The sequence below is a fragment of the Jaculus jaculus genome, chromosome 14 (genome assembly GCF_020740685.1).
Source record: "Jaculus jaculus isolate mJacJac1 chromosome 14, mJacJac1.mat.Y.cur, whole genome shotgun sequence".
NCBI classification, from domain to species: Eukaryota; Metazoa; Chordata; class Mammalia; order Rodentia; family Dipodidae; genus Jaculus; species Jaculus jaculus.
The window spans coordinates 50,202,814-50,228,095 of NC_059115.1; the positions used below are offsets into that span (position 1 = coordinate 50,202,814).

General features: G+C 44.9%; 1 protein-coding gene across 4 annotated transcripts in view; it reads right to left on the reverse strand.

The window, feature by feature from the left end:
• Window positions 1–22,711, reverse strand: part of Mitf (melanocyte inducing transcription factor) — a 250,628-nt gene extending 227,917 nt beyond the window's left edge. For all 4 annotated transcript variants that reach the window (XM_045134293.1, XM_045134292.1, XM_004651515.3 and 1 more), the window contains exon 1: window positions 22,514–22,711. In XM_045134293.1, coding sequence (XP_044990228.1) covers window positions 22,514–22,617 — 104 coding nt within the window. In that variant the 5' untranslated portion in view covers window positions 22,618–22,711. The remainder of the gene's footprint in view (window positions 1–22,513) is intronic.
• Between the last annotated feature and the right edge of the window lie 2,571 nt (window positions 22,712–25,282).

Below are 25,282 nucleotides of genomic sequence, written 5' to 3' on the forward strand. Positions count from 1 at the left end.
GAAGAACTGTTAGCTGGGCATGGTGGCACAGGCCTCTGAGCCCAGCACTTGGAAGGCTGAGATAAAAAAGATCACTATGACTTCAAGGCCAGCCTGGGCTACAGGGTGAGTTCCAGGTCAGCCTGAGCTAAAGTGAGACACTACATCTTGTATCAAACAAGCAAACAAAGAATTATGTATTCCTACTATTTCAACTCCTTTAAATTTTTAACAGAGAAAACTTGGAGGGGGTCAAAATGATATAGGTAAAGTGCCCTTCCCTCAAGGCCTAAAACATATATACACACACTCACACACATTCCAAGTTTTGTTCAAAACTCAACACAAGCACAGCTGTAATGAGCAGTGTACAAACGCCTCAGGCTGTTGTCCCTCTACGTGGGTTTTGTTGTTGTTGTTTGTTTGTTTCTCAAGGTAGGGTCTCACTTATCCCAGATTGACCTGGAATTCACTATGTAGTCTCAGGCTGGCCTCAGAGCCCACAACAATCCTCCCACCACTGCCTGGGATTAAAGGCGTGCGCCACCACGCCCAGCCCTCCCTATGTGTTTTATTGTGTGCACTCTCCTGTAGCTTGGAAAGGCCACTGAAAACAATTCCTCTTCTCCCTTCTAAACAAATTCCAAGCACTCCTAACAAGTACTCTGATAATGTTTACAATCATGATGCTGATAACCAGAATGGGCTAACTTCCAACTTATGAGGAAGTCAAAAATGACCACTTTTAAAATCTGGGCCCGAGTACACCAAACAAATCTGCCCTCCCCCCACCCCCAAACACACACTGCAAAGCTATCCATCTGTTTTCAGCTGGACTCTTGTGCCAAGGACCTATGATATCTGTCGTTTGCCCCCAGGAGTCCACTTTCACACTCCATCTTTCTCATTATAGAGCAACAAAAATTATAACAAAATAAAAAATTTCATAGCCTGAGCTGTAAGAGATGGCACAGTGGTTAAATGCGCTTAATTGCAAAGCCTGACTGTCAGGGTTCAATTCCCCAGTGGCCACAAAAAGCCAGATGCACTAAGTGGCCCATGTGTCTGAAGTTCATTTGTAGTAGCACGACTCTGTCATTCTCCCTCAAACAATAAGTGTATAAATATGAATAAATGTTTTTTTAATATCATACCCAGAACAAAGAAACCCCATCAAGTTTAGAGATTTAATGATGTCCCATGTTGAACAGCAAACAAATGGGAAACAATGGAAGACAGGGCTCCTAGAACAGCTCTACCAATGTGTTTCCTTTCTGACTCACACCAGAGCACACAGTGCTTTCCAGTGTTTCCCAGGATTTTTAGCCAGAGAAAGAATTACTACAGGAACACAAGTACAAGAAGACAATTTGGGGTTCAGTCGACTCTCATTATTCATGGAGCCCACATCTTCAAATGCAATTACTAAGCACAATTTATTTGTGCTGGGCATGGTGGTGGCACCCGCCTTTAATCCCAGCACTCGAGAGGCAGAGGTAGGAGGATAGCCGTGAGTTCGAGACCACACCGAGACTACATAGTGAATTCCAGGTCAGCCTGAGCTAGAGCGAGACCTTGCCTCAAAAAAATAAAAGTATTTGTAACCCCCAAAACCAACATTTGCAGCATTCTTAACAGTTAAAAGAATAGGGAGAGATGTAAATAGCCCAGTATAGGCATTCCCTACTGGGGTCAAAGAAGGTCATGACCACCTCATATCTCAGCACTCACTGGTGCTGCCAACAAGTGTCCTTTTCACATTCTAATCAGCGCCACAATTTTTGCATTTTTGTGTTTTGTGCTGTGATTCCATGATAGTGCTGAGGCATGGACCAGTGTTCCTAGGTTTAAGAAGGGTAGGCACCATGTGCCCCATGAAGAAAATGTAGGTGTTAACCATCATTCAGACATGACTTACAGTAGTGTTGACCAGTTCAATTTTCATAAATCCATAACACATAGTAGATAAGGTGTCTTTGAGCAGAAACAAACATGAAACAAAGTTATTCATTGATTGACAAGTATTGAGCTCAGTGGCTCATCGTTGCCCTAGTAGCAGTGATTCGGGGTACTCACTGATTCAATGTTTGTGGTGACTTTCAGAACATAACTACCAGAAATCATTTTACAAGGTATCTTCTGTAACCCTCACCGATGAACTTCTATTGGCTTCACTTTACAGAAGAGAAAAGCCAGGCCCTGGAAAACCCAACGAATCAGCTAATAAGTGGAAAGTGAAATAACTTCCTTCACATTGGCCAGAGGCTTAGAGTTCTCAAACATGGTTGATCCCTAACTTTGTCCTTTTTGGTCATTTTTTATTCAACAAAAATTTATTGGCCATTCAGTATCCTAGGTGTTAGACAAGACTCAAAAATATACGCTGTCCCCATGGTAGAGTGGCAGACAATAAAATGTTATCACTTGGCCTACTTACAAATGCAAGGTGCTTGATCATTTTTTCAATAAGATCTTCAAATAAAGTGGCAGATGAAGACTATCATTCCTGAATACCCTTTAAAATATATTTACTTGGCTGGAGAGATGGCTTAGCAGTTAAGCATTTGCCTGTGAAGCCTAAGGACCCCAGTTTGAGGCTCGATTCCCCAGGACCCACGTTAGCCAGATGCACAAGGGGGCGCACGCATCTGGAGTTTGTATGCAGTGGCTGGAGGCCCTGGCATACCCATTCTCCCTCTCTCTCTGTCTGTGGCTCCCAAATAAATAAATAAAAATAAAAATAATTTTTTAAAATATTAAGATATATATATATATATATATATATATATATATTTTTTTTTTTTTTTTTTTTAAATTTCCCAGGGTAACTGGTGGCATGGTTGCCAATCAGGTTCCTTTCCTCTCTCAGAAAGTGCTCTCTGACCTTTGATCTGGTCATTTCCTGGTAGCCATTCATGGGCCAAGGGTGACTGGTTCAGGTTTGGCTCTTTTAGTTCACCACTGTCTCCTGACTTCAGAGGTGACTCAGTAACTACGGAACATCATTTCATCTAGGAAAGTAAGATGAATTTACTAAAAATGTAATAAGTAATTCCCAAGCCAAGACACTGAGAAAACTAAGAGCAAGAGGCTGATCTCTTGACATGAACCCAGTCAATGCCCAAGAAACAAACCTACTCTAAAACCTTCCAAAAACACCTTTTTTTTTTTTTTTCCTATCACTAATACTTGGCTCCATCACTAACTCAGTCCCTAAAATCTAACTACAGCCTACACAACAAATTCATCTTCTCATGAAAGCTCAAGATTGAAAATCCCATCAGACATGACATTTCTGATCAGTTCTGGGGTTCCATTTTCTACACTGAGGACTTCTCCAAATACATTAGCTTTCATCCCAAAACACCTGGCTCAATGCAAGTTTGTTTCACCATGTGTACTTCCACTTCATGAAAGAAAAGACTCACTTTCATTGTTTCTTCAGGATAGAGTTTGGCTGAATGTATTTGGAAAAACAATGCATGGAGAATCCTACATATGCTTATAAAGCTGTATGACTGGCTTCTAGTGGAAGAGATATCCCATTCTTTGATAATTAAATATGATCCCATTCCTATGCACCCACCCAACAGCTGACATTTGAGGGAAGTGGTCTGCATATAAGTTCAAAAACTTGCTGTGCATATCCCACACATTTCAGAATTAACTATAAGATCAGTGTTCAGCATTGAAGAATGAAACTGTGACATATATATCCGTGTGTGTGTGTGTATGTGTGTGTATGGAGTTTGGGGCTCCTTGCCAATGCTAATTCACCAATAAATTTAAGGTATCCCCAGATCCTTGTCTTGTGAATTTAAAGAATTAAAATCCATAGACCATAGGATAAAACTTAAAGAGACTTTATTAGATGAAGAGAATAAAAGTACAGAAAGAAAGCTCTTCCATGTGGAAGGCAGGAGGGGGAGTGCAGAGCCCACGCAGGAGTAGGGGAGTCCCTACCCTCCAAGTCAACCCAGCAGGGCCAACATGAGGGGGGCTTACCACAGCAGGGACCTGGAAGTTCTGGAAAGACGCAAAGCCAAAAATTGGCCTGGTCCACCTGGTAATCATCTATTTATAATCTTATTGTGGTGGGCCTTACCCTCAGACCTAGGTGAGTCTGAAAGACAGCTAATCAGTCTAGACTCGGTGGGTCTGCTCAGGAAGAGATTAGCAAACCTGAGTAGGAGACAGAGAGCTGACTGCATGAGACTGGATCAGAGAACGAATTCTGTTTCTGCGGGAGCAGGCAGGCTTGTTCCATCTTTTTGTTTCCCCCTAACTGGCGACCTAACTAAATGCCCCTCACTGGAACTCAGTCATGAAAAAGCAATGGGCACATAAATTTCTCGGTGATTTTCCATTTCTTCCATTCTCATGTAAATCCCTAGATTTTGACTGCAAAGGCACCAGTCGTAGCACAAAGGCAGCTGTAGGCGAAGACAAGCAGACACCCCGGCACAGTGAGTGACAGCGGTGGTAACCCTGACACCAGCAGCTCCCCTCTAATGCAGCCTTTCATTGGGTTTTGGCTTGGGTTCCTTTGCTTTTCTGAGACATGCCTCTGTTTGGCTTGGAATTCAAGATCCTCCTGCCTCAGCCTCTGCAGTGTTTGGATTATAGGTGTGCTCCGCCAGGCCTGGCTCCATCATACCCTTCCTTCTAGAAAGCATCTCATTACATCACCAAATCCATTAGGCAGGCACTCTGGCAGCCATGAATGAGACTGAACCGTAACTGATGAAGGTTCCCATATACATGTAATGGGAAAGTCAGGTTCGCTTTGCTGGCAGAAATCACCCAACCAAGAGCAACTGGGGAGGGGGGTGGAGCTTGGAAGGTTTATTTTAACTTATAGACTCCAGGAGAAGCTCCATGATGGCAAAAAAATGATGGCATGAGCAGAGGGTGGACATCACCCCCTGGCCAACATCAGGTGGACAACAGGAAAGGAGAGTGTACTAAACACCGACAAGGGGTCATTGGCTATAACACCCATAAGCCCACCCCCAACAATACACTGCCTCCAGGAGGTGTTAGTTCCCAAATCTCCATCAGCTGGGAACCTAGCATTCAGAACACCTAAGTTTATGGGGGACACCTGAATCAAACCACCACAAGGTACTAGGGACAGACTTACCCACAGCTTTTAGGAGAGAAATTTGTGGTTATCAGGGAAAGGTGGTATAAGGGAACACATTAAACTCAGATTCTAAAATCGTAAGGTATGCACTGCTATTATCAAGAAAAGATCCTACAAGAGTGAGAGACAGAAAGACCCTGAGGTTCATGAAAATAGAGCCTTTTAGTCCATGCTGGATAAATGCAACTCCATAAAGAGGCTGTAGTAAGAGAGGCTAGGGAAAGGGCTCAACGGATATAACTTGCCACACACACATGAAGACCTGAATTTGGATCCCTAGCTCCCACGTAAATGCCAGGTGGGCATGGAGGCACAGAGAAAAGGAATCCCCGAGTCAAGATAGCTAGCTAGACTAGAAAACTCGGCAAGCCCGGCACTGGGGTTAGAGACCCTGCCTCAACAAATAAGGTAGAGAACAACTGAGGAAGCCACATGATGTCATCTCTGGCCTGCACAAGCAAGTAAACACCTACACGTGTACCCACACACACATGTGCAAAGGGGGGGGCTGAGGTATTAGATGTGCAATGAGAAAGCAGCAAGTCACATGGACTAGACTGGAGCTGGACAGTTAGGAATCGCAGATCCCCGCACAGCTACAGCAAGGGCACTGGAAACTGCCTGGCTGCCGCGGTATTGGGCAACCTCAATTACTGCCTCTTCCCCGGCACACTCCACCCGGCCGTGCTCCGTAATTACGATGAAAGGAAACACGCTGATCAAGACAAGGCTGGGCTGGCAACAGGCAACAACTATTAACGCCTTGCATTGCAGACACTCCGGCCATCCTTAAATACCTCCCTCTGAGGCACCCCATCATCCCCACTATTTGACCTGTATCACCTCTGAAAGATCCTGATGCTGCTGTATCCCACTGGGGGAGGATTTAACGCCTCTTCTCTTCCAAGGATCTGCTGTTTTCCCCACGGATTGCCCATGAGGTCGGCCTCCCATATTAAGCTTATAAAACTGAAAATTCATTTCAAGTCAAAATCCTCATTGCTGGCATAGATACATGACGGTGGTCAGATGAGAGACTAAGAGCCAGCTTTAGGGTGAGCATTATAGTCAAATATTTCTGTACACATTTCTATTTTAAATTTTTTTTCTAATGGATGTGTGTGTGTGTGTATGTGTTTTCTCATGTACATGCAAGGGCAAAAGTGGGTGGGTGGGCATGGGTATGTGGAGGGCAGAATACAATCCTCCGGAATGCTGCCCACCTCATTTGAGACAGGATCTCTCATGGGCCTGAAATTCAGCCCTGAGGCCAGACTGGCTGGTCAGTGAGCTCTGGGGATCCTCCTGCCTCCACCTCCAGGTGTGTGCAACCGTGCTGAGCATTTTAGGTACTGACAGCCAAATTCAGGTCTTCATGCTTGTAACACAAGCACTTTACTGGCTGAGCTATCTTCCCTCATAGTTCTCTTAACTTACCCAGTTACCCTTAACTCAGACTGTATTATAGTTTTGCCTTGAAACAGAAGTCTCAGTGTCAGGAATCACTTGCCTAGAGAAACTCAGCTAGTCAGTGGCCAAACTGAAATTTAAGTTCAAATCTACCTTACATGTAGACTTCCTAGACTGTTTACAATCCTATCCAGTTACTGGAAGAACAGATCCGAGTCTTCCATTGGAGGCCAGCAGGCAGCAAAAGAAAAATAACAAAATTCAAAACACAAGGGTAGGTCACAGTGCTGATAAATAAGGAGTCTGGAAGTTTCTGATGGGCTTTATTTGTCTGACCCAAAATTGGCTCTGCCCTTCCCTCTCGCAGTCTGTCCCACACCAGCAGAGGAAAAAGCAGCTTAGTGAAGTTTCAGAACAAAAGGGAAGACTGCTGTTGGGACAGCCTTACATGTGACGAAACGGATACTGGCTGGTCACAGCGCAGGCCTTCCACCCCTCTTGTTTTGGAAGCTCCCACATTCTACAAACTGTCTGGAATTCATTAAAGATGGGAAAACAGACTTACAGTCATATTTCAAGTTTTATTCAGCAGAAGTTTTGTGAAAAACAATTCAGTCATGTGGATATGCCCCAAACCACCATCACCCTGTTTCCCAACTCAATCATTCAGTCAAGTGACTGCTGTCTCCTTCCAGTTCCACCCTTTCAGAGTCAGGGTGAAACTGTCACCGCTTTCAAGATTTGGGCAAGCCCTCCTTAGAGTAGTAAAAAACAAGCTAGCTGCAAGTCACTCCAGGTCATACCAATAGAGGCAAAGAAGCCTGTCTAGGAAACCTAATCTTCCGTATCCTGGGACTTTGGTGTTATTTAATCAACAGATTCCTTTTCTAATTAAACATGGTTAATTAGGGTATTCTGCTACCTGACAGGGGAACAGACCAAGGTTATGCTTTACTTATGTCCCACATCTTTACAATGCTTTCAAGTTCATTGTCAAAATCATCGTCCACCACCACCTCAGGCCACAGGTTTTCAAAGTGTGACCTCTTGCCCCACAGAGCAAGTTAGAAACTTGTTAGAAATGCAAATCCTAACACAATGCTCCTGAGTGACTGACTCAAACCAGCAGGTGGGGCATCCCAGAGGCCTTCCAGAGGCAATGCTCTCAAGTCCAAGAACCTCTGCTTTAATACCTTCCCGTAAATCCTGTATTTCCATAATAACTGACTCTTTGTATGAGTGTGTGCTTGTGTGTGTGTGTGTGTATGTATGTATGGGCACACACACGCATCATGCTAACATGTTGAGTGCACATGTGTGCACATGCATATGTGTAAAGGCCAGAGGACAACGTCAAATCCCATCCACCTTTTGGGAAACAGGATCTCTCACTGGCCTGGATTTCAGCAAGTAGCTTAGACTTCCAGGCCAGCAAGCCCCAGGGAACCCCTAGTCTCCACCCCCCAAGTGCTGGAATTAGAAAAGCTCAGCACCTCAACGGGCTTCTTTTTTCATGAGTCCTGGCATCTAGCTCAGGTCTTCATGCTTGGAAGGCAAGTTCTTTACTGACTGAGCAACTTGCCCATCCCCATACTAAATTATGCTGATAACAGCTGCTCTGGGATGAAAAATTCCCTGAATCAGAATACATTCAGTAAAAATAATACAATGTTACTTGTACTATCGGGCCAGAGATGACCACTGATCATTAATAAAAATCACTATCTGGGCTGGAGAGATGGCTTAGCAGTTAAGCACTTGCCTATGAAGCCTAAGGACCCCGGTTTGAGGCTCGATTCCCCCAGGATCCACGTTAGCCAGATGCACAAGGGGGCGCACGCGTCTGGAGTTCGTTTGCAGTGGCTGGAAGCCCTGGCACGCCCGTTCTCTCTCTCTCTCTCTTTCTCTATCTCTATCTGCCTCTTTCTCTCTCTCTCTCTCTGCCACTCTTAATAAATAAAAATGAACAACATAATTTTTTAAAAATCACTACCTGTTCTTTTAATGTAGGGGGGGTCCTTTGTAGAAAGATATTTACTAGATCTGCGGTAGTGATGTGATAGTACCCAAGCCAAGCCTGAGGTTCTCTAGTCGACGTAGCTCTTCCTGAAACCAACCCCTGTGATAAGGGCATGTAGCCAGGCCAGAATATCAAATTATCTCTTGCTGGAGTCATGAACTTGAACTACATGGGCTGAGCATAGGAAAAGGGTTGAACTTGGAAAAAGAGATTAATAAGCAAAACAAGAATGTCTACTAGAAGAAACATGTAAGAAAAGAGAACTAGTCAGATATACCCAAGAGACAAAGAAGGGTACACAGGGAAAGACTCCCCAAGACCCACAGGATAGCTCGAAGGATCACTGACCCACACCAAAACAAACTCCAAGCAGTTGTCCTTGCCATTCCACTCCCATTAAATCACGCACTGCCGTGAATGGCAGGATGACCAAGTAAGCGCCATCAATTCAGCATCACGAGAACTGCATTCCAAGAGCTCATCATTCACCATTTACTCATGCGGCATTTACCTAGGTGAAAACATTATTAGTGGGATGGCCAGGGGGAAATTACCACGCAACGATGACGCAAGGTGCGGTTCCAAAAAGTCTGCACTTGGACTCTCCAGCATACTAAGAGTCAGGGGCCAGCCTCTTAAGTGACTCCCCATCAAATGGGCAAAGTTTAATTTGGAATGGCATGAAGGAATCATGCCATTGGCTCATATTGTGAAGGGTTACTTCACATAAACTACTGTAAACCCTTCCTTCCAAAATAAATAAATAAGGGCTGGAGGGATGGCTTAGCTGTTAAGGCACTTGCCTGCAAAATCTAAGGACCCGGTTCAATTCCCCAAGACCCACATAAGCAAGCTGCACAAGGGGGGGGGGGGAGGGGCATATGCGTTTGGAGTTCATTTGCAGTGACTGGAAGCCCTGGAGTGCCCATTCTCAATCTCTCTCTCTCTCTCTCTCCCACCCCCTCTTTCTCTGTCAAATAAAAATAAAATATTTTTTAAAAATAAATAAACATTTTCAAGAATCCACCGGTGGTATCTTCCTCCTGCCTTGCAAGTAAATGACCCTAACACCACTGTAATACTGACTCACAATCATTCTGAAGCAAAAGTATAAATTATGAATTAGTGGCCAAGGTGCAAATGTCTTAACTTTGGATGGTGCTGCTCTACAAGCTCACAAATACAACAGAGGAAACCTGCAGTAAATCGATACCTCCTCTCCTTCACTGAAAGCCATCAACTCACTGTCTCTCCACACACCCCCCCACCCCTTTGATGGAAACGTGACTGACCTGTCAGTTTACCAACTCCATTTTGGAGTACTGTTTCTGTCAGTCTGAGAGAAACCTCAGTGACAGCTAATGAAAATGAAGCCACATGTCATCAAGGTCCTGTGGCAGATTTACCAGGATGATCATCTTCAGGATTTCCAGGTACAAAGAGACCAAAGTAAATATAGCAAGCACACCCATTGGCTGTCATTTTGCAATTTTCATACATAACCCCACCTGTCAGGCCAAACACATGTTCTCTACTTCACATGCTCCTACTGAAGCAAGTTAAGCTTCCCAGGAGAAAAATCTCAGTCTGCAAATAGAAGCTAAGCATTCTTCCAAAAAGGCAGATAACCACTCTTCCAATGGTACCCTTGATAGGATGGGAAAGGGAAGGACCGGGTGTGTGAATGACTCAGCAAATGATTCACTGTGGGGAAGGGGCAGGGTGGGGAAAGCAAAGCCCACAGATGCCTTCCTGAAATTGCTCAATGAGCCACAGTTTCTCATAGAAGAGAACTTCTCACTCACTGAGGGAGGTGAATACAATCTTTGCTCTCAATGTGATGCAGGAACCTTCCTTTGAAAAATACCATTCCATGGGTATAGGTGAACCAAGAAGCGCAGCAACTAAAATCCAAGGACTTAAAAAAAGAAATAAATCATTCAAAGAGATTGCAGTAAAAAGACTTCCCTGTGGAGATCAGGAGGCGGCCCTGCCATGTCACACGGATGTGGACAGGAAGCATGATCCAGCGCGCAGACACAGAACTGCAAGTCAGGACAACGTGGACATTTTGTGAGATGACCCACGGGCTTCGCTGTTGAGTCCTTCCTTCCTTGGACTTTTTCTTTACCCTCCCAAAGTAACTCATTCTCTAGCTAAATCCCATTCTTGGCCTAATAGGGCCAGAGGTGACCTCAACGCAGGCACAGTGAAAGCGAGGGGACATCAAGCCAGCAGTTCTAGGGGAAAGAAAAGATTTAAAAGGGGGCCGGGGGAGGCCCTTCTCTACTTTTAGTGCAGGGCTAGTTTCACAAAGGGAAGCGTGAAGTCTCTGGCTCATTCAACATCAGGAAAACGCTTAAAGCCATACTATAAACACACATAGCAAAGATCAGCGGCTGCATTTCTTTTATTTATTTATTTATTTATTTATTTATTTATTTATTTATTTATTTATTTGAGAGCGACAGACACAGAGAGAAAGACAGATAGAGGAAGAGAGAGAGAATGGGTGCGCCAGGGCTTCCAGCCTCTGCAAACGAACTCCAGACACGTGCGCCCCCTTGTGCATCTGGCTAACGTGGGACCTGGGGAACCGAGCCTCGAACCAGGGTCCTTAGGCTTCACAGGCAAGCGCTTAACCACTAAGCCATCTCTCCAGCCCAGCGGCTGCATTTCTTTCCGCTCTGCTCACACCTTCTCTTCAACTAGTCCTACACTTCTGTGAATACTTACTAAGCAGCAACTGGATATTCGCTGCTTTACATACGTGGCTTTTGGTCCTCCCAGAAGCCTTGCCAGGTAGTTATTTTACTGGAGAATAGACGTTCAGAGAGGTAAGGTAACTTGTCCAAGGTCACAGAGTTAATGAGTGGTGGAGCCAAGATAAAATACCTTTATGTCAGGAATCGGGTCTTGTCTCCACGGCATTTCCTCCATGAAGTCCTCCTTGATCATCCAGCCTACTAAAGTCAGCTTTGTCTTTTCCCTCAGTCACGCCCTATTCACAACACCCTGTTTAGTTTTCATAGCAGTTATCAAAATTTACCTTGTTCATTTCTTCGGTTCATCATTAACTTGCCCGTGCTAACAGAAACCCTGCCTGTCTAATTTGCATTTGATTTCCCTGCAGCCCGCACACAGCCTGACAAACTAGAAATGCTTAAGAAATAACTGTTGTAAAGAGGGTGTGCAAAGAGGCCTGTACGAAGAAAATCAAATACTTGTGGGTTCTCCTGACCTGAGCTATGCTTCTATGCTTAAAGTGACTGGGAGCATTTTTGTTGTTTAGCTGTTTATTTTTCCTTTTGAGTAGGTATATATATATGGTGTGCAAGTGTGTGTATTCATGTTGGCTCATGTGTGCATGCACGTGTAGAGGCTGATATTGGGGGTGTGCCTTGGTGGCTCTCCTCCTTATTCGTAGAGGCAGGGTCTCTCTCTGAACCTAGAGCTCACCATCTAACGAGACCTACTCGTCAGTGAGCACCAGCTATTCCCTGTCTCTGCCTCCCCAGCACTGGGATGATAGACGTGTGCCACCAGGCCTGGCATTTTATTTGGGTGCTAGGGATCCGAACCTAGGTCCCCATAGTTACAGAGCAAGTACCTTACCCACTGAGCGATCTCCCCAGCCCCAGACTGAAGGAATATTTAAAGATAACTTTAGGGAGACAGTAACAGTCCTCAATATGTTAAGGTACACTTTTTATCTCTGTGAGTCTCGTTTTCCTCATTACCTGTACTCCTGCAAAGCATTGCATCCTGTCCATGTTGCCTGAAAACAACCACTGATAAACCACCTAGACCTGCTTTTTATTTATTTATTTATCTATTTATTTATTTATTTTCAAGCCGAGAGAGAATGAATGGGTGTGCTGGGGCCTCCAGCCACTGCAAACAAACTCTAGATGCATGTGCCACTTTGTGCATCTGGCTTGACATGGGTACTGGGGAGTTGAACCCAGGTCATTAGGCTTTGCAGGCAAGCACCTGAACTGCTGAGCCATCTCTCCAGACCCCGTCCCACCTGAAACTTCTTGACCATAGTTTCCAGGGTTTGAGAAGTTTCCACCAGAAGAAAGTAAAAGACAAGAGGCTCACCATCTAGGCTCTAAAGACTGGTGTCTCATGAGAATATCCCAAAAGGACAACCTTCTTATTCCTCATAGCATGCTGGACAGGACACAGGAAGAAATAACAGAGCAAAGAAACAAGGAAGATGTGTTGAAGAAATAATCTGGAGAGACTGAAGAGATAATTCAGTTGATAATGTACTAGTCTTGCAAGCATTAGAACATAAATTCAACACCTAGTACCAACATAAAAATGCTGGGTGTGGTGACACAGGCCTTTAATCCCAGAGTTGAGGAGGCTGAGAAAGGAGGATCCTTGAGGTAGCCAATCTAGCTTTATTGCAGAGCTGACCAATGAGAGACCTTGTCACAAAGGAAATGGATGATATTCCTGAGAATTACACCCAGAAACACACACACACACACACACACACACACACACACAATGAAAAACAGAAGTGGCGGTGCACACCTTTAATTCTAGCACTGGGGAGGCTGAGGTGGGAGAATCACCTTGAACATGAGGCCAGCCTGGGCCAGAGGAGATCCAGCCTCAAAAAAATAAATAAATAAATAAATAAATAAATAAATAACAATAACAAGAGAAAGAGAGAAGAAAGAAGAAAGCCAGGCACGGTGGCATACTTGGGAGGCAGAGGCAGGAGGATCACTGTGAGTTTGAGGCTACCCTGACACTTCATAGAGACCCTACCTTGAAAACCAAAAAAAAGAAAGGAAGAAATAAAATAAGAAAGCAGGCAGAAGGAAGGAGGGAAAGGAAGGGAAGAGGAAGGGAAGAGGAAGAGAAGGAGGAAGGAAGGGAATGCAGGCAGGCAGGCAGGCAGGCAATCACTTGGGAAAATGAATGGGCTTGCCATAAGAAGCCAAACTAGCAGACCAGATGCTCCGAAATGCTTGGTAAGAGGAGGCGACGGGAAGTGTCCGAGCCCAGCCCAGCCCTTCCTGAGACTTTTCCAGCCCTCTACCTCCACCTCTCAGTACAGGTGCAGACTTCCTCCATGTTGTAACTCCTTTCGCCCAATTACACAATCCCCAGACTCTGAAAACGTTCATAAACTGCAAACTTGTCTTTACGATACCAACAGCTTGTGGTTACTGCATTTACTATCTCTGACCTGCCTTTTTGATTATTTTCTCTGAATAATACACTTGGAGTGTAATCAAGCACGTCTTTATGATTTACTGCAATTAGACAAACCCCATAGTAAAGCACATTTTATACTTAGCACCCACTCACACCCACAAAAAAACAAATGAAATTCTTGCTTGTTGTCCTTGAAAGATGACCAAAAAAAGAATAGTAACCAAGGATGTTTTTTTTTTTTTTTCTATTATTTATCCTAATACTGCCAGTTCTGAAACAAAGCAGTTGGAGGGAGAAATTCAGTAACTTTGATTTGTCCCAAGATACATTTTTTTACACTGAGGTCCTATTCCTGACAGTAAGCACATGTGACCTGTTCTAAAAAAAGGACATTTTCCACTTCTTGCACAACTGGAGCAGATATAAACATCAGCTTGTGCAAACTGCACTGCAGACCTCAAAGGGAACTAGACATACATACACTTCAGGAAACCATAAATAGCAACACTCAGGAAAAGGAAATCTCTAATAACAAGCAAAACCAGCACTTAGAATGCTACTTTAATCAAGTATTTCATCTAATCATACAGTAAAACTAATCTGCATAATAAGACTGAAACATCTGCCATGTTCAGATACCTGGATCTTATCTGTTTTGCTACAGATATATGATTCTGTGAGTGATTTAGAGACAGTTTTTGTTGTTTTCAACTGTTTGCATATGTTTGTGGTGTGTGTAGGCATGTTCACGTTTGTGTGCAGGAGGCTAGAGGTGAACATTGGGTGTCTTCTTCAATCACACTCAACTTTATTTTCTGAGACAGGGTTTCTCACTGAACCTAGAGCTCACTGACTCAGCTAAACTAGCTAAGTAACAAGTCCCGGGGATCCTGCTGTCTCCACCTCCCCAAGGCTGGGGTGTATACTGTCACACTGGGCTTGTATGTGAGTACTGGGAATCTGAATTCAGGTCCTCACAGTCACAAGGCAAACAAATACCTTATTCACTGAGCCTCCTCCCCATCCCAACATTATAGACCTTATCAGGAGGGAAAGAGGAATTGTTGCTGTAGTAAAATACTACAAGAAGCCGGGCGTGGTGGCGCACATCTTTAATCCCAGCACTCGGGAGGCAGAGGTAGGAGGATCACCATGAGTTCAAGGCCACCCTGAGACTACATAGTGAATTCCAGGTCAGCCTGGACCAGAGTGAGACCCCACCTCAAAAAACAAAAAACAAAAACAAAAACTACAAGAAAAGAATTTGCTAAAAGTAGTATGTGCAATGATAACCACATTTTCATCTTTTGCCTCCTTTTCAAAACTTGTTCCTACTCCAAGAGGATAAGGACTACTGATCTCGTTTTACAGGTCAATCAACTGAGATCCTATGAGATACACATCTGTAGCCCAGACACATTGACTAATTGGTCAAGTCGTGGCTTCCGCTCAATGCAGCCACCTGTACCCAGCCTCTTGGCTGGCACTCAGGAGCATACCCTCCACAGTATGCACACTCTCTTGTTCCAGAAACGTGTTTGAGTATGCCTCACTTGGAAGGCCAAGCTCAAAGGCCTGAGGAGATGGCTCAGCAGGTAAAGGTGCTTGCTTGCAAAGTCTGCTGGCCCGGGTTCAATCCCCCAGCCACCCACATAATGCCAGACAGGCATTCTGTTGTAGCAGTAAGAGTCCCTGGTGGGAGTGTGCGCACTCATACATGCAAATGAATTGATGAATGGAAGGGCAAACTCAAATGCACCCACTGATCCACAAAACTACTGCCCCAGGCTGCACCAATTCTGCTTCTTCTAATAAATTCCTGTTGCTGAAGGTACTTGCCCACAGGGACCACACTCTACCTCGTTTGGTCAGCTGGATCCTCAGGTTCTCTTCTCCGCACTTCACCAGGGTTTAGAGAAGGGGGCAGCATGATGCAAGTGTGGATTCTGCTCCCTCATGCATACTCCCCTGTAAGCAGACAGGTGTGCAGACCACCTGGCAAGAGCAGGAGGCTAGGACTAGACTACCTCAGTTTAAACTTGGGCTCTGTCTAGTACTCAGTATAAGGCAATTTCTTTTCCTGTAAGCTATAGATAATGAGTCAGGTGTGGTGGCATACCCCTTTAATCCCAGCACTTTAGGAAGCAGAGGTAAGAGGATCACTGTAAGTTCAAGGCCAACTTCAGACTACATAGTAAAGTAGGGGTCAGACTTGGCTGGGGAGACCTTACCCAAAAAAAAAAAAAAAAAAAAAAAAGATTAAAAATAAAGGTGCCCAAGCTAAAGCAAGAACAAACTGAGTTACTATAATTTTTAAAAAATCCAGAATAGGGGCTGGAAAGATGGCTGAGCAGTTAAGGCACTTGGCTGCAAAATCTAACAACCTAGGTTCAATTCCCCAGTATCCAAGTAAAGCCAGATGCACAATGTTGTACATTCATCTGGAGTCTGTTGCAGTGGCTAGAGGTAGTGTACCCATTCTCTCTCCCTCCCTCTCCCTCCATCTCCCCCCCCACTTCCTCCCTCTCCTTGGAAATAAATAAATAAATAAATGTTTGAATCCAGAATAATGCCTGATATAGTCAGGACTAGATAATTTTAACAATGCGATTACTATCATTTTTGTTTTTTATTTCTTACTATTGCCTCGTGTGTGTTTTACAAGCATTAAGTACATTGTTTTGTGTGTGAGGACAGTCAGAACAGGGGCTGCCACAGGCTGTATACTAAACAAGTATTAGCCAACTTGTTAGCATTAGATTGTATGTACTAAGGCTCAAAAATATGTGCTGATTCTATCACATTTCCCAAGGCTCAGGCACCCGTGTAGAAGATGGTTGTAGAAAGAATGTAAGAGGCCAAGGATGGGGAGGAGTGCCTTGTAATGCTGTCTTCCAGGCACAAAATGGTCACTGCGTTCATGACCTCACAGTGGCTGCATACACAGAACATGCATAATATGAAGACATAAAAATGATAACAAAACAGAAGAAGGACTACTTGAAAAGAGGGATGGTTTCAGTGGAGGAAGATATGGGAGGGGGAATCAGGGTACATGATGTATATGTATGGAGGCTGTCAATAAAATGTTTTTTAAAATATGTGGTGAATATAAATTTTTAGGTATATGCTGATATCATGTCAGCATAACGGAACTGTTATGGATTAGATAAAGAATATAAAATGTTTTTAAAAATATGTGGTGAATGTAAATTTTTAGGTATATGCTGATGTCATGTCAGCATAAAGGAACTGTTATGGATTAGATAAAGAACATAAAATGCAAAAATAAATACATTATCTGAATACGTCATTAGTAGGGAAACAAAAAAATAATTTACTAAAATTGAGGAAATCTTATTACATAGCAACACTTGCCTTAGAGAAGTGAGCCACAGTCAACTAAATACAGACACATTCCAGAATGTTAGAGCTCACAGCTAAGTCCAAAAAAAAAAAGAAAATCGACTTAAATTTGCTCAGGACGTACTATATGCTAGGGACCATGCTAATAACTTCGTAGAGTCAATGTCACAGTTAATATTCTTAAGATCTCTGGGAAGAAGGCCCTATTTGCTAAATGAAGAAACTGAAATTAGAGGTCACCAAGCTTTCAAGGTCACCCAGCTACTCAGGGAAAAACACAATGGCAGAACAAGGCTTCTACTCTCTATGGTAATGATCCCCTGAAGACTGGGCAGACCAGAAAAAACAAGAAAACTTCCAGAAACAAACAAACAAAAAGACTGACATTTTTGGTTTGCCAAGAGTGAATTATCTTTTCATGAAGGGCATTTTAAAATATGAAAACAGGAGGGGAAATTCTAGCATAAGTCCAAGAAATAATGGAGGCCTTATAACCAAGCACAAGTCCATGCGCGCACGCGAGAGTGTGCGTGTGTGCATGCGTGTGTGTGTGTGTGTGTGTGTGTGTGTGAAAAAAATAAAAAATAATCATTCTATTTTCCCTACATTCTTGGGCAAACTTCACCCATCTCCCTTTGAATCCGCATTTGAAGAGTGCTATATCCTGTCTTGCCATGATTAGTTTAATCCTCATAGGCATCCCCATTTTTAATGGGCAGGAAATTTAATAACAACTGTGTGAAACAGTATTCAAATTTAAAAGAGGAAATACAATTCAGAACACCAATTCCAAAGTGTTCCCAGGAAAGGAGGATCATCAAAACAACACTGCAGACTTTCACAGAATAACCCTAAGGGAAGGACCATGGACGATGCTACTGCGCTCAGGGATGCTGGTTTGCAAACCACCTACAGACCAGACGGTGTTCCAAGGAGCTCAATGACAATTCCATATTTGTTTCCCTGCCTTGACTTGCCAGAGAATTCTGGGTTCACGGCAATAGTTTCTTCCACCTCCTACTGTGCAGGGCTCCTTCCCAAGAAAACACAAAAATGTGAAAAACTTGCTGGAGGAACGAAAGTGCATGCAATTCTTCATTAGAACCTTCCCTCGGTGAGTGTTCTGTGACATGGCTTCGCCAGTCAATACTACCAAGATGACGGTCACAGAATCCAAGTTCAACAACTTCACATTCTACAGTCAAAGAGGTCTGGGTTGAAAATGAAATGTATCTCTCCTTATGAAATATATGACTGTCTGAGCTGAGCCATCCCCCCACTCCATGAAAAATATTAGAATTCACAGTGAAAGCCTGGTGGGAATCTATTTGAAAAGAAGTACAATGTTGAATATAAAAACATAAACAAGGGCTGGAGAGATGATGGCTCAGCAGTTAAGGCACTTGCCTGCAAAGCCTAATACAAGGGTTCAATTCCCCAGTGCCCACATGAAATTAGATGCACAAAGTGACACATATATCTGGAGCATGTTTGCCTGGCGAGAGGCCCTGGCATGCCCATTCAGTCATACATTCTCTCTCCCCTTCTCCTTACAAATAAATAAACAAACTAAAGACCTAACTCTGACAGACATACGCATATCAACAACTATTTGTTACCAAGCAGTACTCTAGGCCAGTTGTTCAAAGGGGGCGGCAGAGGGGATATTGCCCAGGTAATGACAAATGACAATATCTGGAGAAATTTTTAGTGGTCACAAGTGGCAGAGGAAGACTTCTATCCTCTAACAAGAGTACAGGGATAACACTAAGTATCCTGTACTATACGGAACAGCCCTCCACAGCACAGAATTTTCACATCCAAAATGTCAAGAGCACTGAGGCAAAGTAGCTCTGTTCTGGGCTCTGGGAACTCCACAATGAATAAAGAATGGAGAGAAATCCTGGTTCCCTTGGAGCTTGAGGTCTGTTATGGATAGCCAACATAAGATACTGGCAAATCTTATCACAAGTTACCACATCAGCGCTCGGGAAGAAACAGCGGGATAAGGAGGACTGAAAGAGGTACTAACTCTGTTGGCCACAGAATGCCATCAGTGTGATGAGAGTCACGGGGACACAGAAATGACATTTAAAGGGAGACTAGAAATTGGTAGTATAGTGTGAACAGTGTCTGTCTGGGCAAATGCAATGAACGCCAACCTGCCCTGAGACTGAAGGGCCTGGCTATTCCAAAAACAGTAAGGAGATCGCATTGGCTACAGCACAGGGAGTGGCAAGAGATAAGGTCAGCGCTGACAGACAACCTGGCCACATGGGCTGACTTGTGCCATTTAAAGGACTTTCGGTTTACTGAGAAAAAAATAACAGCCATGGTGGAGAGAACAGCATGGTCTGGCTTGTGTTTTAAGACTTCGCTGCAGAAGAGGTCCTGTGTCCTGTAGGCTAGCTGCCACCATCCATTCATCTACCTATTAGACGTCAGTCACAATCTGCTTCCATTATGATGATCAAAAATGACTCTAGGAGCTGGGCATGGTGAAGCACCTTTAATCCCAGCACTCGAGAGGCAGAGGTAGAAGGATCGCCCTGGGTTCAAGGCCACCCTGAGACTGCATAGTGAATTCCAGGTCAGCCTGGCCTACAGTGAGACCTTACCTCCAAAAAAAAAACAAAACAAAAAAAAAAAAGACTCTGGGAGTTACTTAATAATCCCAGGGCAACAGAATCATCCCCTGGTTGAAAAAAAAAAAAAATCATTGTGGTTGCTAATTTAAACATGTACTAGAAATAGCCAAGAGTAGAAGGCAGGAGATGAAGTAAGAAGTAAGAGACTGCAATAACCCAGGCAAGCGCTGACACTGGCTTGGACACAGCCGCAGTAGCATACACACTGGCAAGAAATGGACAAGTTCTGGATATACTTTCAGCTCCAAGGGACACTGTGGGGACAGCAGCGGATAGATGATCTGGCTACTGGAGCCTGTAACCTTTAGTTACAACTTCTCCTAACCACGCCTTAAGTTGTACCCCAGCAAAGATTTAAGATACAAACCAATGAGAGGGCCCCGAACAACGCGTAGCCCTTTCCAAGTCACACAACAGATGTGGGTGACAATGCCGCAGGCAACTGTGGTAAACAGTATAGGCAGCACTGCCAACTCCACACACTTATTCACAGATTTTATTTAACTGGTTTATTTCCAAGAGCATGTGTCTGCTCCACATACAAGTTTTACAACAACTGTTTAATTTAGGCTTCCTTCTCCATACTGGCTCTGCCCAGCACATGCTTCTAGCACCAACGTGTGGAGCCATTTCTTCCCACCCACGTTCCCACCCTTTTCCTTGCACATACTCGCTAACTAACTACGAAGCTGTGTACCCTTGCAAGTCATTCTTGCTGATTCTGACAAAGCGCAGACCCACATCCTTTCACACGAGTACCAGGACACTCAGGTGGCCTTTTCCAGATGGCATTTTCCTGACTCCCTCAAACTCACTTAATGTTATGTATCAGCTACCATCAAAAATGTTCCAAACAGTCCAGTTAATTCATTTCTTTCAGGACTACACACACACACACACACACACACACACACACACACACACACACTCCCTCATTCTGGCCATGTAAGCATTTGCTTATAGAAGCAAAAGCAGAGCTGCTCAGAAAAACACTGGTCCCCTTCAGCCACATGCAGATAAAGCTCCAAAGAACATAGCCAACAATAACCCCTTACACAATATCACTCAAAGCCCCCAACACAACACACAATCTATGCTTACACACAAAACAGCCATTATGACAAGAAGCCACCACCAACAACAACAAAAAAGCCTGACTCTATGCATCTCGCTTCATAACAGGTTCCCCTCCACGGTGCACTAGGCACTTGTAAAACGGCTGCTTCAGGGCCAAGGAAGTAAGTAGCTAAGTTGGTTAAACTGCTTGCCTAGCATGAAGGAAACCCTGGGTTCAATCCCCAGTACTACATGAAAACTGAACTTGGTGGTATCTACCTATAATCCCAGGAGGGGGAGGCAAGAAGTTCAAGGTCATCCTCAGCTATGTAAAGTCTGAAGCCTGCCTAGAATACAAGATTCTGCCTCCAAAGCAAACAAACAAACAAATAGAAGCTGCTTGGCAAGGGCCCTTAGGAGGTCCACTCTGCCCAGAGTTTCTTCCTCTAGCTGGACCCAGGGGTCCAGCCCCAGCCCTGACGGAAAGCAAGAAAAAAATCAACCTGGCCCCGCTTTCCAGCCTCCTCATCATCCTCCCCAGAAGCCAAGATTCCATCATCTCACTCCTATCTCACTCTCCCAAAACGATTCGGAAGCCCTAGTCAGGCGAAGGGCAGGACCTGGATGCTTCCAGTCACAGCTTTATCTGAAAGGGGCGGAAATAAAGCCCTGACTACCAAGGTGTCTCAGGCCATCAACACTGCAAATGACAAGTGCATGGGGTTCAGAGAGGCTACAGGACACATGGCAAGAAAAGAAGACATCCCATACATCCCACCTGATGAGCAGAAATGAAGATAACGGCCGAGAGTGGCGCAAAAGGAAAGGGTACTCGGGGGTCGGGGGGAGAGGACATCAAATCTGAGGTCTGGGGGTGTCTTCACTTGTCCCAAAGTTGCTGAAGCCACCACGCGAGTTAAACACATGTAGCTGCCAAGAACACGCCACTCGCAATAACTCCTAGGCCCCAGGATTTGATTTTTTCGTGTTTGTTTCCCCCTGCACTTACTCAGGACTCTTTTTTTTCCGGGGAGCTACCCACGCACGAGGAGACACGCCCACCCGTGGCCTCACGGCCCTCTCCAGCTCTAGTTCAGCCTTAAAGCTGGTGAATGGCACAGTCCTGGGAAACCTCACCTGGAGGCCACCCAGGGCTGGTCCTCTCAGTGGGGCTGACCTCCTAAGAGGAGCCTCCAGACACGTTTATTGCTTCCCTTGAACTTAGCATCCCCACCCACCCCAACCTCTCCCTCTCCGAGCCCACAGCCTGCTGGGATGTTCTGTTTTCAAAATGCGAAGGGGGGGGGGGGAGAATTCAGGAAAAACTCTTGCCCATCCCACCACCAGGTCAGCGCAGTGTCCCGACCAGGTGCTCCACCTCCTCCAGCACGTGCCAGGTCGCTCCCCAGCCTCCACCCAGTCTCAGCAGCTGGCATCTCCAGCCCAGGGACCCCGAGCCTGGATGCGTCCTCGCAGAGACCCGCTGCGTTCCCAAAGTGAGCTGTCAGTCACCCGGGGAGAGATGCACGCGGGCCAGCCAGGAGCGAGCCTCCAACTGGCGGGGACCGGGTGGCCCTCTGTCCCAGGGCAAGGGCACGGGGTCCTTGGATCCGAGCTGGCAGCACTGGCTCTCCATGCCCCAGGGTGTAGAGGCCTGGACCCTCCTCGGTCCCCAGCCGCGCCTCCCTCCAGCTGTCAAGCGCTCACCTGCTCTTCAGAGGCTGACTTTTGAGTTCGTAATAGGTTTTGGGCTCTTCGTGAAACTCCTCCCCGACTTCGAAATCAGGCACGATCCCCGATTCGGACTGCATGGCTCCCGCTTCCCCGCTTGACACTGCTCCGAAGTGGGAACGGAGCCCGGGCACCGGGCGTAGGTGGCGGGGCCTGGGTCTCCCGAGCCGCGCGCCCCCGCCGAGCTCAGCCCGCCGAGCCCCGAGCGCAGCAGCCCGCCCCGGCGCGGGGAGTTTACACTCGCACCCGGGCGGGAGGGGCCGCGGCCGCGGGGCCTCCTGGGATGTGTAGTTCTTTCCTGGCTTGCCAGGGGAGCGGCTCGCGCACGGAGACTACGACTCCCAGAAGGCCAGGCGGAGACGAGGCAACGTGGAGAACACAGCTCGTGCAACTCCTGTTTGGATTCATTGTCAATGTCAGCAGCTCCTCTCCCTCGCCTTTCCCACTTGCTTCAAGGGTACAGGCTTGACTAATGTTCATAAGAACGGACTCAGCCTGTTCTCCTATCATCACTCCTCCTCCTGGCTCAGACAGTTGCGAGGGCGCGCCGACTCTTCATTTTTTTTTTATTTTTATTTTTTAATGAAATGCTGAAGGGTTTTGGCACTAGAAAGTTTCGGCGTCCAGGACTGTCTTAAAATAAAAAGGCTTCTTATCTGCCCTCATGATTCCCTGGGCTGCTGCGACGCATCAACTTGTCCTCGGATGGGAACAAAGTGTTAGAACTTCACTTCTAATGAAAACCTTATTGGAGAAGTTGTTCTTGTGCATTCCCTTCCTGGAACTAACTCGGTCTGGGCTTTTACAATACTCTTCATCAGCTGAACGGTTCCTCCCCTTTATCAGCCTCACCACCTCTAATCTAAAACAAGATTTGAAAGATTCACTTAATTTAAAAACTGAACCAAGTTATCAAACAGCGTCGCCACCGTCTGCTTCCAATCTCGCAGTTGGCTGGCAGTTCTGATGAGGTTGTTCTGACATTTCAAGAGGGTGCTGAGCCTCCCAGTACTTGCCTAGGTGGCAGAATGTAAGGCTTGGTTTTAGATCATTTGTCTTCTGGGTAGCTCCAACAGGATGTCTTCCTTTTATTGGAGGGACGACAACAACTGCCTTGAGGCATTAGGGTCAGAAAGGCAGTAGAGAGTTAAGGGTGGCATTTGAAGGTACGCAAAATCCCTAGCTGTGAGAGGTCCTGTTCAATCTTCTGCGTGTCACTTGGTTCCTAGACACCTCAGTTTCCTCTTCTATAAAGAGGAGATTGAGAAATCTGTTTGAAAGGTGTTGCAAGGTCATAAGTAAGAAAATTTGATTTTTAATTTATGGGGTGGGGGAAGCTTTTTACTGATCTTTTTTTTCAGTCCATTTTCAAAATATTCTCAGACTATCATCTCTGTGTGTTTGTTCTTTCAGCAGTAATAAATTAAATATCCGCCCAGAGAGGAAACTAAGTAGGCTACAGTAATGGTTGGACACTTGTCAAGAGCTGCCCATTCCTATCTTTCTTCACAATGAAGCATTTCTGCTATCACCTCAGAAAAGCTTTCCAACAGGATGGGATGGTTTTTAAGCTTAGAACTTGGTGAAAGTGTACACCGTGATGCTGTAGCTATTACAAAACTCCCATAATGCATCTTTAGATCTGCATGGATCCTTCCCCCTAGCCAATAAAATGAGGCAGAGTACCTGAAAACGCAGCTGGAAACAAGATGCCAAAATGAAGAATTGTGACTGCCAGTGGAAAAGGAAAGGTAAACCAAGAAAAGAACATGTTATGCATCTAAACGCCTAATCTTATCTAGATCCTCCACTATCCCTGGGAATGTGGGAGGAGGACCTGATGGATTTGGAGCTATTCCAGACATTTAAGGGGTGTGAGCCACAGACAGTAAACACTATGCATAACCACAAGCTTCATGGCCTAAATACCTTTGGCACCCCTATTGAGAAACAATGAAGTCCCCTCAAATGTCTTAACCTTTGACATACCAAAGGCTTTCTAAGTTCTTAGAACACTCAGAAGCAATATGCTGGGCAGAATGTAGACCTGTTAGCCTTCTCAAGGCTATCACATACTCCATATTAGAATTGGGATTTATAGCTGTAATGAAAATTCCAGCGTGCCTAAGGGATGGATGGGCCACAAAGGGGGAGATCAGAAAAATCCAGAATCCTGAAAATGTCTCGAGCTAAGTATGACTTCCAGAAAGATCTCAATGGAGCAGAATTTTTGGCTGAGGTTGCCTAGAGAAAATCTTGCCACCCCTACTCTGTGCATCTTTTCTTCCTTTTCTTGCCATTGTTCAGGAAAACTTCCTGGCAGTACCATCTGCCACTCAGTGGGAATGAGTATGTGACATTGTCCTGACTATTAGAAAAGTCCATTTCCTTAGCCACAGTGATTTCTTTAGGAATAAATGGTACCTCACTGGGACTTTTTTACTAGGGTAACTGGAAAGGAAACCTTATTTGGGGAACTTATCTAAAATGGGAGCAAATGAGATCAAATCAACAAGGAAAAGAAGAGACAAGCAAAACTGGGTGGGGAGCATGATCCATAAAGTGTATAACAATGGCGATTCTTTGTTTCAACATCTAAAGTCAGGCTCTTTGGACTTTTTAGACAATAAACAAAAACAAATTCTTTTCATCAGAACTGTTTTAAATTTTTGTCACTTGTAACCAAAATAATGTTGTGTCATCTCCATAAAAATGTTTCAATCCTGCCGGGCATGGTGGCACATG